The sequence below is a fragment of the Lagenorhynchus albirostris genome, chromosome 1 (genome assembly GCF_949774975.1).
Source record: "Lagenorhynchus albirostris chromosome 1, mLagAlb1.1, whole genome shotgun sequence".
NCBI lineage: Eukaryota > Metazoa > Chordata > Mammalia > Artiodactyla > Delphinidae > Lagenorhynchus > Lagenorhynchus albirostris.
The window spans coordinates 68,652,773-68,670,145 of record NC_083095.1 but is presented as its reverse complement, the minus strand read 5'-3'; the positions used below and the strand labels follow the sequence as shown (position 1 = coordinate 68,670,145).

The 17,373-nt window shown below is 36.2% G+C and overlaps 1 protein-coding gene across 3 annotated transcripts in view; it reads right to left on the bottom strand.

Annotated features, from left to right (window-relative positions):
* The window catches only part of PRKD1 (protein kinase D1), a 334,418-nt gene that overhangs the window by 56,386 nt on the left and 260,659 nt on the right, over nucleotides 1–17,373 (bottom strand). For all 3 annotated transcript variants that reach the window (XM_060144227.1, XM_060144221.1, XM_060144228.1), the window contains exons 5-6: nucleotides 1,828–2,038; nucleotides 1,608–1,685 (exon numbers count right to left, since the gene is read on the bottom strand). In XM_060144227.1, the coding sequence (XP_060000210.1) occupies nucleotides 1,608–1,685; nucleotides 1,828–2,038 (289 nt within the window). The remainder of the gene's footprint in view (nucleotides 1–1,607; nucleotides 1,686–1,827; nucleotides 2,039–17,373) is intronic.

Below are 17,373 nucleotides of genomic sequence, written 5' to 3'. Positions count from 1 at the left end.
ATTTTACGAGCATATGCTCGTTTTTTGTGCCCCTAAACCTAAAAGCATGAAAAGTCATGGGAAGTCTTGGAAGGAAGCCAAGGGTGAGACAGAAACAAAGTGCTAGGAAGCAAAGTGATACCAGGCACCAGTGAAGAGGATACGAATCTTATTTCAGTAGTACAGCCCTGGTGGGAAAAAGAAATACATGGGAGGATGTGGGAAACTTTGACATGCAAGAACACTCAAGGTCACTGATTCTTGATATTCCAGTAACTTTTAAAATCATGGATTCTAATATATGGTCACATAAGCCTAAGATATTTGATATTCGAAGTAATACTGAATCCTGTCATTATATAGCTGATGGTAATGTAGTAAATTATAATTACTTACTAAGGCAAAGTACTTACTTTAAAGTTAGAAAACAGATTGATCAGAGACCCTAGCCTGCCAAGCTTGGAAAATGCACATTTTTCCAGATTTTTCTGACTGTATGGAAAAATGCAATTTCAAATTAATCAACATAACATAAACTACACTGTTTCCCTTTGGTTCTAGTTATCAAGTACACATTGACATTTCCTGGGCCTGAACAAAATCAATACCATATGCCACAGAAAGCGGGAAGATTGCCAAGCTTTTGAGTTTGGCAGCTAATTCATGCATCTTGAAGCCAGAAACTACTATGGGAATGTTTTCCTAGAGAGCTTTCTCTTCTTCTTCTAGAGAAGAAAGTTGGAGAACATACATAATCACTTGTTCTTCAGGATTTTAGCAACAGAAATACTCAACCTGTTTCTCCAGTCTTTTATCACCAGTTTTCTTCCCAGAGGAATCAGCAAACTGATAACAGACTGAAAATATAACACAGTCTACTATCTATGGAAAAAGTCAGCCTGGGACACTAAGTCAAATATTTTGGTCAGAATCCATCAGGAATTCTACCAGGGAAGAAAATGAGAGCTGTTCCTTTAGGACATAGCGTTTTTCTTAGAATTCCTTCAATCTTAATTTATACAATTAAAGTTTTCCCAAAGGAATATTCCCCAATATAGAAAAGGATATGTAGTTTTTAATTGTCTAAATTAAAGTTCCTTTTATTATTATTAAAGATGCGGGTTAACAAGCACATACATAATGAGAATAGTAAGCAGGTGGAGGAAGAAAGTTGTAACTATTTCCTGGTAGGTCAATTTCTGTGATTCTTCCCTTCCTTGACAGACAGGGAAGAAAAGTTAACTTCTGTCTCAATGCCGGGAATGAAAAGGATGGAGGATGAGACTGATAGCTATAACTGGGAGGCATTCCAACAATTTCTACGCTTCTGAATGAACTAGAATAGGTGTAGAAAAATAAGAGAGCTGGGGAAGAAATCCTGGATATCCAAGTTTTCAGTACTAGCTGGCTCACCATGTAAAAATCAAGAAAATCTCTGGTCTTTATCACAACGCAATGATGGGTGCTTTTTTACAGTAAAGTAGGACAGAGACCGTAATTTACTTTGGTTTGGGTCACGAGTATCTGAATGGAAGAAATTAAAAGTAAAAAAATCCCGCTAAGTCCTAACTGACACATGCCTTAAGAGGGAAAAGAAGCATAGATGTGACAGCTGACCTTTTACCTACCTCCGTTAATGGTCACTTCGCCAAGGCAGTTGTTGGGTACTTTTGGTGCACAACGTTTATGACAGTTGAATCTGCAATCTAATCACAATCATTTTAAAAGAAAGCAAATCAAAACCAAGCATGCATCAGAAAGAGAAGGTGTGGGAAAAATAGTCATTTCAAATAGGTGAGGCTCAAACTTCGGCGGTTGACAAATACTTGGTGGCAAGGTCGTCCTTACCTTTGCACTGCAGGCCCTGCCTGAAGAGCCCCTTGAGAAGCTTCTTGCAGTACTGGCACACAGTGGGCCGTGTGTAGGAGTGGATGGCGAAAGTGTGCGGCACTTTAACTTTGGACAGCAAGATCTTGTCGAGCTGGATGGGTCGTCCGATGTATGACTGGGAATTCGACCTCTTCTCTCGACCAATGAATGACTCTGATGGTGACTTTTGCTATATGTTTGAAAAACAATAAAGGACGATAAGATATAAGAGACTATCTGATTTATATATTTATATATTTTTATTTGCATTTTTTTAAATTTTATTTTCCAACAAAAGGTCTCATATATTCATTATTGAGCCAAAGCACTAGTGCAGAAATACTGACACAAAATCATTTTCCCAATAAAGCACATCCAGCTGTTCATATAGTAGTGATGTTCTCAGAGTGATATGGTAAGATGCAAGTGACCCTGACACAGCATAATATATTTGTGTATTTTTAAATTGCCTTTTATTTTACTATTGTATTTAGTGGTTTGATCCTTAAGAATGTGAGAGGAATAAACTAAAACTATGTTTCTGTTCATTAATGTCATTTATTTCCCCTTAATTTCTTTTTTGAGTTACTTTATTTTTAAAGTATGAAAAGAAGAGAATTGGAGATCAAACTATTTGAACCTTACTTCTAGGACTTTCAAATAATTTGCAGCTTTTCAATTTCATTAGTTTAATGCAGAAATATAAAGTTGAAAGCAAACCAAAAAATCGTTCTTAATCCCACTCCATATATTACTTCATTGACATTTTCTAAAGTTTTACATATAGGAAATGCAAGCAGTTCAGGAAGATAAAAAATGAAAAGTAAATTCCCCCAATCTGTCCAATCTAGTACTTCATATGAACAGGGCCTACAGCTTCTTTGGATTCCCTCCAAGAAAAAAATGAATATAATTTAAAATTACTCCTCAACCATAAAAGTAAAGGGTTAAAATTATACTATCATTTATATAATTGAAAAACATAGTGACTACTGGATTATATAAGACACACAAATATTAATGTTTCGGTTACAATTATATCTCTGTGCACTCTTGTTTCTCATTTTGTAATTAATCAGCCCAGTACATAGATTAAAAAAAATAAATGAAGTGAAGTAAGTCATAAAGAGAAAAAAAACATCGTATATTAACGCATATATATGGAATCTGAAAAAGTTGGTATAGACGATCTTATTTACAAAGCAGAAACAGAGACACAGACACAGAGAACAAACATATGGATACCAAGGGGGAAAGGGGAGATGGGATGAATGGGGAGATTGGGATTGACATATATACACTATTGTATATAGTATCATATATAGACTAATGATACTATGTATAAAATAGATAACTAATGAGAACCTACTGTATAGCTCAGGGAACTCTACTCAATGCTCTGTGATGACCTAAACGAGAAGGAAGTCAAAAAAACAGGGGATATATGTATACGTATAGCTGAGTCACTTTGCTGTACAGTAGAAACTAACACAATATTGTAAGGCAACTATATTCCAATAAACGTTTTTAAAAAATAAAATAAAATAAATTTAACTGTGTTTACAATGTTTTTGAACAATTTCATGGTATCTCTTGATATCATGGAAATGTACTTGGGAATCATCAGGAAAAATAATCATTGGAATAAAAGAACTGAATTACTTTTTAACAGTTATTATAATTATATATCTCATTTATTAAGCTCTTAGCTTAGTATACTCTTAATAATCACTGTGTTAGGCACCTTACAAGACAGGCCTGGTTATCTATAGTTGAGGATCTAAGCTCATAAAGTTTAAATATACTCTTTTGGGTCAAATGCTAGTAAACAGTGGAGCCAAAACATGAACCTACACTTGTCTGCTTCTAGAGCCCTTGTATTATCACATTACTCAGTTAATTTCTAATTTGAAATAATTACTGATGAGAAACAAATCATATTTACAGACAATTTCCATCCTTTTCAATGCCTATCTGCATCAAAAGGTAATACCATTTATTACCAAATGGGAAATTTTTGATTTGCAGATTCACTAGCTGCAATAAAAAGAAATTTGAGATGAGGTTCTACTTAGGGATATTATGTCTACAGTTACATTTATAATTTCAATTCCATAAAATAAAACTACAAAGCATAATTATTCTGGAAGGGCTCAACTCTTGCAGAGAGATCTAGGGCACTTTTAAAGATGAGCCAAAGGTTTGCCAAACCAGAATCATAAATATATTGAATAAATATCTCCAATGGAATTGAATTTTACTGGAAAATAATTAAATTTGTAGGGTTAGGTCCCTGCTTTAACTATATCCAATGGGCCAGTTTTAAGCATACACTAAAATGAAAAGTGATATTTTTCCATAGTTGGAAAGTTTCAACACTCAGAATAAAAGCTGACGTGATGTCACACTTTCTTAGCAGACTTAAAATGTTCTCAGATTTGGAAAATCATATGAAAAGTTGACCAAATCACCTTTCAGTTACTTTCCTTAATTAAAGAGACCTAATTCTTGGCTGTGTTAACAAAGCCAGTTTAATGTAGGACTACTCAGTATACCATGGGGCAAATTCACTTAGAAGAGCAAGAAGCAATCTGATAAAACTGAATGTTTTCTTTTCATCCAACATGATAACATTCACATAAACACTGCCATAAACTACAAGAACCAGAATTATTCTTGAGAATTCATTTCGTTTATTACCTTCAAGGCAAGATTACATAAGGAATTTTAAAATGTTACACGAGTTTAGGGAAAAGAAATTGGCTGTTACTTTGTGGCCCAGAGTCCTTACTTGTAAAACAAACAGAAAATTGTAAACAAACAGAAAAATAAGATCTTATGAAACAAGGCCATTGACCTGTAATATAAATTTATATTTATAATATCTATCTATATATCACTGTTTATATAAATGTTCAAAAACCATCATTTCTGGAATCCTGCCAATTATTCCTTCCAATAATATGAAAGCAAACTAAATGCTTCTAAGGCTTTTCAGAATCAGTGATAGAGTTTGATTAATAATTCATATTCAGTTACTATTTTAAGAAAGTTACTAGTTGTAATTTCAATTTTTATGTGAAGTTTTATTTGAAGGTACATACATCAGAAATCCACAATTACAGTATTTTTGTTTGATGCATCAAGCTACAGAGTAGGCGAAAATTCAGAAATTAGTAATTTTAAATGAAACGGGATGGTTTAAAAAATCTCACTGATCTAAATCCAACTAGCTTGGACTTTAAGATAACTTCAATATGAAAGTAGACTTAGCAAGTCAAAGGGTAATGTTGATTTAAATAACAGCTTTTATGGATGTTATGCATTATTATGCAAAGTAAAGAGATATGGTATCATTGTATTTCTTCATTAACTTCATTTTATTTTTTATTATTTGTAGATTTTTATACTTAATTATAATATGTATAGAACTTTACAGTTTTAAATGAAATCTTTCTTTAATTCTGGTAAAGAGAAAACTCTCTCTTACCCATCAACACTAGTTTTACTAGGTTAACTAAATGGTGTTTAAATTCATTTCCACTGTTACTTGCTGCTCCAGTTTGGCACTGTGTGTTTGGTGAACCTGGGCAATCTGCAGCATGAGTGTTTTTTTTTTTTTTTAAGGGAACAGGGAGGAAAGTTGAAATGTTTTGGAAAGGGAACAGCAACATTTTGTTTCATTCTGCTTCATTATTATGTGCAGGACAAAAACTGGCTCAAAACTCTGAACAGCTATAAAATTCTCTTCTCTATAATTACGGTAGGCACTTGCAGGAGGATGTGCTTCTAAAAATTTACATTTTTACATTACCACTGGTCCTATGAACTGTTCTCTTCCTGAGTGGAGGAGTTTGGATCACATTACAGGTGTGGAACTTTTGTGAGAACTGACATCACTGTACAATATGGTATTGGGATGGACTGATGTAAATGATTGGATTTGGCAAATTATAGATGATGAAAAGTATAAAGATCTCTTGTTCTCATTGTAAGATGTATCACATCATAGATGAGAGAGAATACGAGAACAAAAAAATGATGAAAGCTGAATTTAAAGGCGGGATTAGATATTAAATAAAGATTATACAGATTAAACGTTTTTTAAAAGACTGTGGTGTCCTGAAGTGTCTGTAACATCCTCATGCTAACAATATTTCATTTGAAATGACTGCCAAAGTTAAAACTATATGCACTGAACACCCACTTACAGAGGCAATGCATCTTGCTTTTCTAGAGACTGAATCTGTTTTTTAACCTGGTGTATTAAATTGATGACCCAGCAAGTTTGGAACCATCCCAGGAAATGACTGGTTAGATTACATTATGGAAACTCCAACTGCCAGCACATCTTTAAACATTCAACAGGACCATGAAACAATTTCCCAACAAGGTATATTCCACTTCACAGTTCAAAATGAATTCTCTTTATTAGTTAAGCTAGAAAACAGAGGGGAAAAATGGCCCTTACTTGTGGTTTCTTGTTGTCATTTATGGAAAAATCAAACATAAGACTTCCTGAGAGATGAAAGTCACTGTCTAAAAAACAAAATTCAAATAAAAACTTCTCCACTATTAAGATATTTATGTTTATTAACTAAAATCCATTTCACAGACCCATATTGGGGACTGGATTTGGGGTGACATAAACCCCCCTTGAATCAAAGAGAAATAGAAAAGTAGAGAACACTTTAGCGTACGTGTTGACATCACTTTTTGGACTCCTCATTTTTGGGACTCTTTTTGGTCTTAATCATAAGCTCCTAAGGGAAGGACACAATAAGCTCCTAAGGGAAGGACAACGTCTTAATCATGTTTGTCCTCTGTTAATGGAAAGAAGTGCCTGGTAAAGATAAGTAATAAGCATTGCTTGAACAAAACAAAAATGAATGTCTTCAAGCAATAAATTCATGCAAATAATGGATGAGACATTTCAATAGAGGTGTTCAAAATACAGACTGTTAATATAAGCTTTTAAAAAAATTTAGTATTACATGCACTGTAACATTGACACACTTGCTCTACAGGGTTTCAATTTTAAGTGAGTACAATTGACTAAGGAATGTTTTCCACTGGAACTGTTCTCTGTACTTGTCTACCTGCTCCTCGTCCCGACTTGGCATCTCCAACATGAAAACAAAATCTGTCAGAACCCTTTTGCTCTGGAAAGAGGACAGGTGGCAAGCTCAAATATCAATAATACCTGTAGGCTGCTAATACTAATGGGTGTCAGGGATGCAATAGAGAACGGTGGAGACTGCAGTAAATCGGAGAGGACAGGCTCGGTTGAAAAGGGATGGATCAAAGACTGCTAATGGCTGTGAGTATGAAAGCCCTATGTTTCCTGACCTCTTAGTTTTGCAAAAGAAGCAGAAGATCTAGTTGCTTTATGAAATAACTCTATTTCTCGACATTAGCGACTCTGAAAAAATTCTGAAACGTTGTGCCAGTCAACTGATTTGGGGAATAAATCTGGTCATGGGGAGTCTGAGACCTCTGAACTGGATCATGACATAAAACACTTTCTATAACCTTTGTAGGTGCCAGATTCTTTTCATAGCACTTTACATTCATCAACTCATTTAAACCTCATGACCACCAGGTTTTTTAAAGATAAGGAAACTGAATCATAGAGAGACTACATCATTTGCCCAAGATCGCACAGCCTGTAGAAGCAGAACTATGAACAAAGGTATTCTTTTTTTTTTTCTTTGCGGTACATGGGCCTCTCACTGTTGTGGCCTCTCCCGTTGCGGAGCACAGGCTCCGGACGCACAGGCTCAGTGGCCATGGCTCACGGGCCCAGCCGCTCCGCGGCATGTGGGATCTTCCTGGACCGGAGCACGAACCCGTGTCCCCTGCATCGGCAGGTGGACTCTCAACCACTGTGCCACCAGGGAAGCCCCAGGTATTCTTGTTCCAGATGATAATAATGATTCCTCTCTTTATAGCCTCTCCCAGTTCTCACACCCCCTGGTTTTATGCTAATATAAAAATAGAAAGTATTTTCTTCCCTTCATTTAAGTCATGAAGGAACAGTTCACAGGAAACAAGAAAAATCAAGTAATAGTATGTTCTACTTGCCAAAATGCAAAGTGAAAATATTGTGAACCCCTTAACCTTGACCTACAGAAGAGACTTTCAAGCGACTTGTCTGTGCCCAGAGGATAGCATCTGAGTTATGCATGTTTTCTAGAACATAATGATTAGCGTAATACACAGCCTCTATTGTATAAGTATCACTCAGTTGCCTGCCAACTTTCATGTTCAGGTGCTGTTATGCTTAAAAGATACCAGCACAGCTATGTGAAACACAGCCAACCAAACATTAATCTTTTATTCTAGAAGTTTTAAGATCTAGCATTTTTTGATTATCAAAGAACTGTGCAGAATAGCACCTTGTAACAGTTTGCTCCTACTGCCATCCAGATGGATCTATGTAATTTAACAAGTGTTTACTGGGACAAATCCTACCTAAAGGCTCAAGTCAGATGCTACAGGACATACAAGGACCAGTAAATAACAGTCTCTGTGCCCAATGAGTTTACTAGTCAATAGAATTCTGGACACAACATAACTGTTACTATCAACAACATGTGCTCTTCCCTTCTATAGGCATAGATGGTTCTGTCTCATTCTTCAGATTCCAGGTCATATATCACCTTCTCCAGGACGCCTCCAGATCACCTCACTTCCTGCCCACATCCCCTCCACTCTGTGGTACTCTCTGGCACATCATCATGTCCCCTCCAGAGCCATTACTGCAGAGCACAACTATCTTATTTACCTCTTTGTTTATTAGGTTTTTACTGTCTCCCTTCAGTAGAATATAAGTTCCATGAGAAGGGGAACTTGACAATTTTGTTCATCACTGTATCACCAACTTCTGGAATACTGCCTCACACAGAATAAGTGCCCATATGTATGAAGGTTCGAAGAAAAGATAAACCACTTCCATGATGGAGATAAAGGGGTCATTCAGAAAAGGAGTTTCCTGAAGAAGAGGCATTGGGTGTGGATCCTGAAGTGAGTCTTGCCATGCAATGACTATGTTGACTATTATTAGCAGTTAAAATTCTGTTTAGGACAACTCAGTCCTCCTAATCTTCAGACTGCCTAGAGATTTCTTTTATATGCTCTGAAACCTGTTTATCCCACTTGGAAATGATTATCGAATGCCACCCATTGTCACTGCTAGTAAAACACGGCTGTGAATGCTTAGTCTGAGGCTATTTTACGAAGCAAAAAAGAAACAATCGACTTCTGTCAACAACACTGAGATGAATATTTCACCTCAGACATGGGGAGTCCAGGATTTCCCAGCACAGAGCAGTTCTTGGGCAACAGACAAGTTTGAAGAGCCCTGGGAATTGAGGTGCACATACGAACATGCAAACATGGCATGTTGCCATGCCCTGTAGGTCGCTGAGTAGAGGTACGGTGTTTGGCGAGTTTTAAATTGTTCAGTGCTATTCTGTTACAGTTCTGATTCTACAGGCCTTGAACTACCTGCCAAGTGTGCCAGATAAATGAGTTTGGTTCCTCAGTTGGATACCCTAAATATGTAGCATAAATAAAATCTAATCAACACCTTTTCATAACAGTGAGAAGGACTGCCACAGAGCAGAAATAAAAAAAAGTGTGCCCCCTGCTTAGTGGTGATGGCTGCTGTTTTACAGTGGAGAATCCATTGTTAATGTTTGCAGCAATTTGTGAAAGATTTCATAGTAACAACATATATAATCTCTTATTAAAAATACACGGTGATCTGGATTTGCTGAGTGCTGAAGCAGTCTTAGAAGTTACATTAACTTTTATACTGCCTCACTCTTCTTAAGTAAACAGAAATGAAGGATAAAGGAACCTTACTATTTCCTTAAGCAATCCACCTTTTCCAGGGAAAGCACTAGACCCTTGGAGAACTTGTTACAAATTACAATGCACTGTTCTTTCAAAATGTCAGTTACTGACATCTTCCAAATCTCTGGGTTCCTGGAGGAAAGGGGAGACATAATACAAGTACTGCCTCTCCTTATCCTTGAAGGCAATGCAACCTTAACTCCACACACTATACATTCATAAAATAAAAAAGCATTTCCGCTGAGGAAGAAGATAACTCTGCATGTCAACAAGTTGAGGGCTTCGACTGTCATATAGAAAGTGAACTGGAAGGTAAGCAGATCATGTGGAAAATTCAAAAGTGATTTTAGGGACACATATTCTCATGGTATTTAACCTTGACTGAATTGACAGGCGCCTGGCCTCGGTTTACGAGCTAAACGGGAAAGCTGAATGAAATAATCTAGAAAGAGATTTTCCCAGCGATTACTGCCTTGGAGTTTAGTAGTCCTGATTGGTGAAGAATTTAAGGAGCAGAGACTTAAATCTGACAGGCCTGGCATGACATTAGATGGACACAGATAGCCACTTAGCAAATGCCTGTTACTGGTAACTGGGTGCGTGGGGGGGTTGCTTTGCATCTTAAAGCAGAGAGCAATGTTTTGTGTCTTAAGTCATGGCAGTGCAGAGTGTTACGGAGGCCAAGGTACCTTCCCGATGTGAGTGCAGGCCCTTCAGAGACTTCACTAAAGATCCATTTGTTCCAAAGACCTGTATGTTTGTAACTGTGGACAAGTGGTACTTGATGTCCTCTTCCCCAGTGGAATTCATGAAGAACTCTCCAGCTGTGTTCGTACTTAGAATTACACACCTGGAAGTCTATGTTCAGAACATGAAATAATAATGTACAGATGACAAGCCAGACAAATTGAATGAAATCAGGCAACAGCTGATTAATAGCACATCAAAGAAGGCCTCACACTCTTAATTTTACTGATGGGCTCCTTCCCGACAAACGCACCACTGCACATACTCTTCTGCCTCTCAGGAGGTGGAAAAGTGCCAGTTAAATAATTCTTGGATGTCTTTTCCTCACTGGAAGTATACACTGCCCAGGTTTGAATTTAGAGAACTAGTCTGTACAATCATCAAAAGAAATCTTGCAATATCTGGCTAACGTACTGGATGTCATGGTTCATATTTAAATGGAAAAACGACTTCTTAATTCAGATGAATCACCAGGATTCCTGGAACTCCAGAACACAAGCATAACAATGAAAGTGTCTACCTCTAGATAGACTTTTGCTACTTTGGAAAATATCCTGGTAAATATTTATTGGGCCAGAAATTTCACCATAGTTTCATTAGAAATAACCTTTTCCCACAGTATTTGCTCATTTGAAAAGAATCTGCCTTAACTATTATAAAGTGTATCAGGAGCATACCCAATTACAGATAGGTAATGCAATAGTGGTATTCTCTTGTCTTTACTTATTTATTAATGAACAGAAACAGCAACTGAATGAGTCATTTTGGGGGGAGGTTTTCTAGGAGAGTATGCAGACAAGAGTTCCTTTTACTACAATACTTGTCTGAATTAAATGTGACTCAGGAAACTCTATAAAAATAATAGTGGTTTATGGAAAAGTATTATTTAGAAAATACGCACCCTCACATAAAAAGGTAAACTGAATATCGTCCAAATTTTGTAAAAACTAAAGGATGTGAAGGGTAAACAGTCAAACATAGAGAAAGCTTTTGGAATGAGCAATGTATTTCCTAATAATATCTTACTGTAAGGCAGTCTGACTGTTAAGAATTACCAAGAAGACTAGTCTAGAAGCATTTAATTTCACCAAAAAAAAAAAAAAAAAAATTCTCTCTAGAGCCTCTTAACTTCAAAGCTGTAATAGTAAATGCTTCCTTAAAGACATTTAAAAATATTTAAAATAACTTCAGTAAAGTTCTTAAATTTTAAAAAAACTCCATAAGGCCTACTTAACTTAAAAAAATATTGTGTCATCATTGTATCCTGTCGTTGCAAAGGACACCAGTATCTTTAATTCTGCTTCATTTTCTACCTTGACTTCAGCTCATTTACGTCAAGAAAAGACTATTCTCTTGAATCATTTGATAAGAATATTATGTTTAATCTGCCTACATTGATTTATTTTCAATAGTATTCCATGTAGAGTAAGATAATGAGTGAAAGTGTTTTCTCTGTATTAAAATATCAGTATGGGAAAAAGCCATGAAAAACACATGTAAAACTGAAAATATACTTCCATCACAGATTAACAGATAGAGGATTACTATCACAATATATATTCAATTAAAGACCTAAATGTAAGGCCAGACACTATAAAACTCTTAGAGGAAGACATAGGCAGAACACTCTATGACATCAATCACAGCAAGATCCTTTTTGACCCACCTCCTAGAGGAAGAGAAATAAAAACAAAAATAAACAAATGGGACCTAATGAAACTTAAAAGCTTTTGCACAGCAAAGGAAACCATAAACAAGACAAAAAGACAACCCTCAGAATGGGAGAAAATATTTGCAAATGAAGCAACTGACAAAGGATTAATCTCCAAAATATATAAGCAGCTCATGCAGCTCAACATCAAAAAACAAACAACCAAATCCAAAAATGGGCAGAAGACCTAAATAGACATTTCTCCAAAGAAGATATACAGATTGCCAACAAACATATGAAAGGATGCTCAACATCATTAACCATTAGAGAAATGCAAATGAAAACTACAATGAGGTATCACCTCACACCAGTCAGAATGGCCATCATCAAAAAGTCTACAAACAATAAATGCTGGAGAGGGTGTGGAGAAAAGGGAACCCTCTTGCACTGTTGGTGGGAATGTAAACTGATACAGCCACTATGGAGAACAGTATGGAGGTTCCTTAAAAAACTACAAATAGAACTATCATACGATCCAGCAATCCCACTACTGGGCATACACCCTGAGAAAACCATAACTCAAAAAAAGAGTCATGTACCACAGTGTTCTTTGCAGCACTATTTACAATAGCCAGGGCATGGAAGCAACCTAAGTGTCCATCGACAGATGAATGTATAAAGAAGATGTGGTACATATATGCAGTGGAATATTACTCAGCCATAAAAAGAAATGAAATTGAGTTATTTGTAGTGAGGTGGATGGACCTAGAGTCTGTCATACAGAGTGGAGTAAGTCAGAAAGAGAAAAACAAATACCGTATGCTAACACATATATGTGAATCTAAAAAAAAAAGGTTCTCAAGAACCTAGGGGCAGGACAGGAATAAAGATGCAGACGTAGAGAATGGACTTGAGGACACGGGGAGGGGAAGGGTAAGCTGGGAAGAAGTGAGAGGGTGGCATGGACTTATATATACTACTAAATGTAAAATAGATAGCTAGTGGGAAGCAGCCGCATAGCACAGGGAGATCAGCTCAGTGCTTTGTGACCACCTAGAGGGGTGGGATAGGGAGGGTGGGAGGGAGATGCAAGAGGGAGGAGATATGGGGACATATGTATACATATAGCTGATTCACTTTGTTATACAGCAGAAACTAACACAACATTGTAAAGCAATTATACTCCAATAAAGATGTTAAAATTTTTTTAAGTTTAAAAATATATATATATATATATATATATATATATATATATATATATATATATATATATATTCAAAGCAACTCAATAGAGAAAGAGACAGGCAATTCACCATAGGTGAAATACAGATGTCCAATAAATATATGAAAAGTTGTTTCTCTTCTCCAGTAAAGAAATCATATTTAGGAATAGAAATTATTTTACCTATCTATCAAATTTGTGAAAAAAAAAACTTTTAAAATACTGATAAAATCGATTGTTGGGAAGGCTATGAGGAAATGGAAACTCTCATACACTGCAGTCAGTGAAGTCATAAATTTAAACTTTTACATCCTTTTAAAGAACTAGTTGGCAAAAAAAAATGTGTATATTCTTTAGGCTACTTGGCTTCTAAGGATATAACCTACTGGATTCATTCGATAAATACTTACTGAGAAACCTACAAATATGTTTACAAGTGTGCAAAAAATACAGACAAGGATGCCTATTTCCACATTGTTTAAAAAAAAAAGGAACCAATCTAATCAATAGAGGATATTAAGTAAATTAATATATATCATTGCAATGTAATACCAGAAAGCTTTTACAAAAACACATTTCTTTGTTTCCATAGTGTCCTTTCCTGCAAGTCCATGAGGGCAGAGGATTGATCTACACTTGTATACTTCTGCATCCTTGAGTTACAAACCTGAAAATATAAACTCTGACTAGGACATGCTGAACATGGAGCCATGACCAGGTTTCTCAAACAGTTCTGCAACTCACAAACTGTCACTAGAATATTTCTCTGAAATACTGGTCAAATTTTATGAATAATTATCTTCCAGGACATTATAAAGAAAAGAAGAAAAGTTTGTTACCTTTTCAACAAACCAGCTATAAACAACTTCAAGAACAATAGCTTATGCAGAAAATGCATCTTGTTTCCCTCAGGAGCTATCCCGTGAAGGCCTGGCTGCCTTTAAGTTGTACAACTTCCACAGAAAAGCAAACTACCCTTCAGTCCTCTTTTACACCATCTGCTCCGATTTCAGTGCAGGAGAGGGAAGTGGAAAACGCTTCCCGCCCTTTTTTGGCTTTATTCCCAAAGGATAATTTGAAGGGAAAGATACTAGTCCACATCTAAAATTATGTCTGAACGGCACTGTAAATTACAAAATTTAAATTTACAAGAATATCAAAAATTATACTGACCTAGCATTCACCCCAGACTTTTCTAAGTACGGCACATTTTGAACTAGGATAATTTTTCAATCGTGGGAATTCACTATTATAGAAGCAGATCTCTTCATTTTACATCTTATGAATCAAGATATCTCGACTTGGGGCTTCCCCAGGGGCGCAGTGGTTGAGAGTCCGCCTGCTGATGCAGGGGACACGGGTTCGTGCCCCGGTCCGGGAAGATCCCACATACTGCGGAGCGGCTAGGCCGTGAGCCATGGCCGCTGAGCCTGCGTGTCCGTAATCTGTGCTCCGCAATGGGAGAGGCCACAACAAGTGAGAGGCCCGTGTACCGCAAAATAAAAAAAAAAGATATCTTGACTTGTTAATTTTCTTTAACCCAGAACATGTTCTGGTTGTATTTTGATTTTCTTCCTATGTTAGAGTTACCTTAACAATACCATCTTAGAATGGACACTAATAATTGTATTTGAAATTTACAGTCTCATGAAAGAAAATAACAATATGTCAACTCTCAACTCACCAGAGGTACAGAAATAAGAAAAACGAAACATTAACAAGTCAACTGGTCAAAACAAGTTATCACAAGAAGAGTACTGTTGTATATCCTGCTTTAATGCTTGACTTTTCCATGTTTAGGTTATTAATTGCTTAAGATAGACAAAAGGTCAATTTTGGAGGGGGGTCTTACTTAAAACCTTTATGAAGTAAATACGTGGTTTTCCATATATAATTTCTTCTTGGATTGAGACCTTAATACATACACTAGTACCATCGTTTTAAAAAATAATTAAATAGACTATGATAATACATTACGGATTCAAAGCTCCTTTCTTGAAAAGTTATAAGTCCTCTTCAGGCAGTCCTTGTTTTGTGCCTTATGGTGCCAACCAAAACTGCTGGATATCAGGATGGTGACCTCACTTGGCACGGTTCTATGGTACCTAGCACCAGGACACAGTTCCAGCATGCACACATTTCAGTTAATATGCTACCAGGTAAAGTGAGTGCTGACTGTGTTCTGTTCTATTCTCAACTGGCCTGCCCAGCTTCATAGAAAAGACACCAATGTTATGGAATCAAGTAATCTGAGGGCAAAATTTTATCTAATAAACCAACTATTGGTCTAATGCCTGCACTGCTCTTTGTCTTCTTGAAGACTGTGAAAACTTAAACAATAACACCAGGAAAAGACAACCACCACCACCCATGGGCTTTCTGCAGTTCAACAGGTGGGATTCTGAGCTAAATTCTGACCTGAGTATTCTCATAGAGTCAATACAGATGACTGTCTGATGTTAATTTAATATTATAATGTTGGCTTGCAAAAGATGGTGAAGCACATTCCTAGGCAGAGTTAGTACCTACCTCAAAGCCAGGACTCACAGGAGACTGAAACATGAAGTCGTAAGAGCAAAAAGCAGACAAAGGTGCAGAAAAGGGGAGGCAGAAGACAAGAGAACCGTGTTATTGGAGGAAAGCAATGCATGTTACTCAATAATATTATTAGCAAATAATAGATATATTTTCAAGAAAAAGCAAAATGTGATACTAATCAGTCTTTGTGGCACAGAAACATCTGGGTTAGAAACTACTTTTTAACATTTCAATGGAACTACAGACACTAAGATTGCAAAAAACACAGTTTAAAGTTTTGAGTTGGTAGAGGTAAAGAAAATATCTACTTGTCACAGTGTCAGTGATGAAAGACGGTTCATTCACCTTCTTGAAAATAAATGAGAGTCAGAAAGAAGCATTTTGACCTTTAAGTGAAAGATCAGATTTTCTTCACAATAATTCATACTCTCAATGGAAAAAGAAAGAAAAAGGTCATCAAAGTAATCAAATGTGACATAGTTATCTGCCTGCAGGCAAGAATAAGTTGATGAATAATCAGTATCAGTCAGTGCTTTACAAACCTGAAAAGTCCAATAGTGGGTTAGAGTTTTAATGAGAGAAATATGTCTGCAGTGTATTCTTTGCTCATTTTAGAGTCTTTGCTGCATATCATTGCTTTCTGTCTGATTTCATTTAAGGTTGAAATATAATTCAAAAGTAGAAAGGTTATGATAAATTTTTTTAAGAGGAGGAGTATCAATGAAAAATCTAAGAAACATTTTGGTTAAGTAGACATGCATCTGGTAATTTATGCTGAATATGTTCTTTTTCATCTCTGTTCCCTCAAGCTTTGTGGGGTAGCTCTATCTGATAACTAGAAATTAAATCAAAACTGAAATACAGTTGACTCTTTTTCTTAACAAAAATGTATGATGGTGTTTTGAAGTCCATGATATTTCCAGTGTTGAATAAACATTACACTTTGAGAAAAATCCTATTATTTGTTCTCTCAGTCCCTGCATCCTAATTTACAATCTACAGCTAACCCATTTTGTCAGAGACTTTGGAAAGGGATGTACATTTAGATTGAGGTTCTGCTAAAATTAACTGTTACCCAGTGATACCAGTTAGACTTCTGGATTAACAGGAAGCATGAGCAGAATTCAGGAGCAACAATTGCTCATTTGGCCAGACCCAAACATGACTTTGGAGGAGAAATTATAACCCTGTTTGAATGTACTTTTATAGAACATTTTCATACAGAGGAGGCAAAGCTTTCCCTTTGCGAGAAGAAATCAAATTTCCTCAATTTCCAAAATAAGATATTATCCTTGTCATCAACATACCTAATATCCAAAGCTCAGGATTTTCCTCCAGTTTGTAGCCCTGAATGTCTTTATTCTGGGCTATCAGCAGAATTCAATTCCAGCTTAGTGCTGGTTTACTGCACGATATTTGAAGATGGTCTATGCAACATGCATTAATTGACTTATTCCTCTAAGTTACCATTTCTAAAAGTGCATGTTATTTTCGCACTAGGTATTCT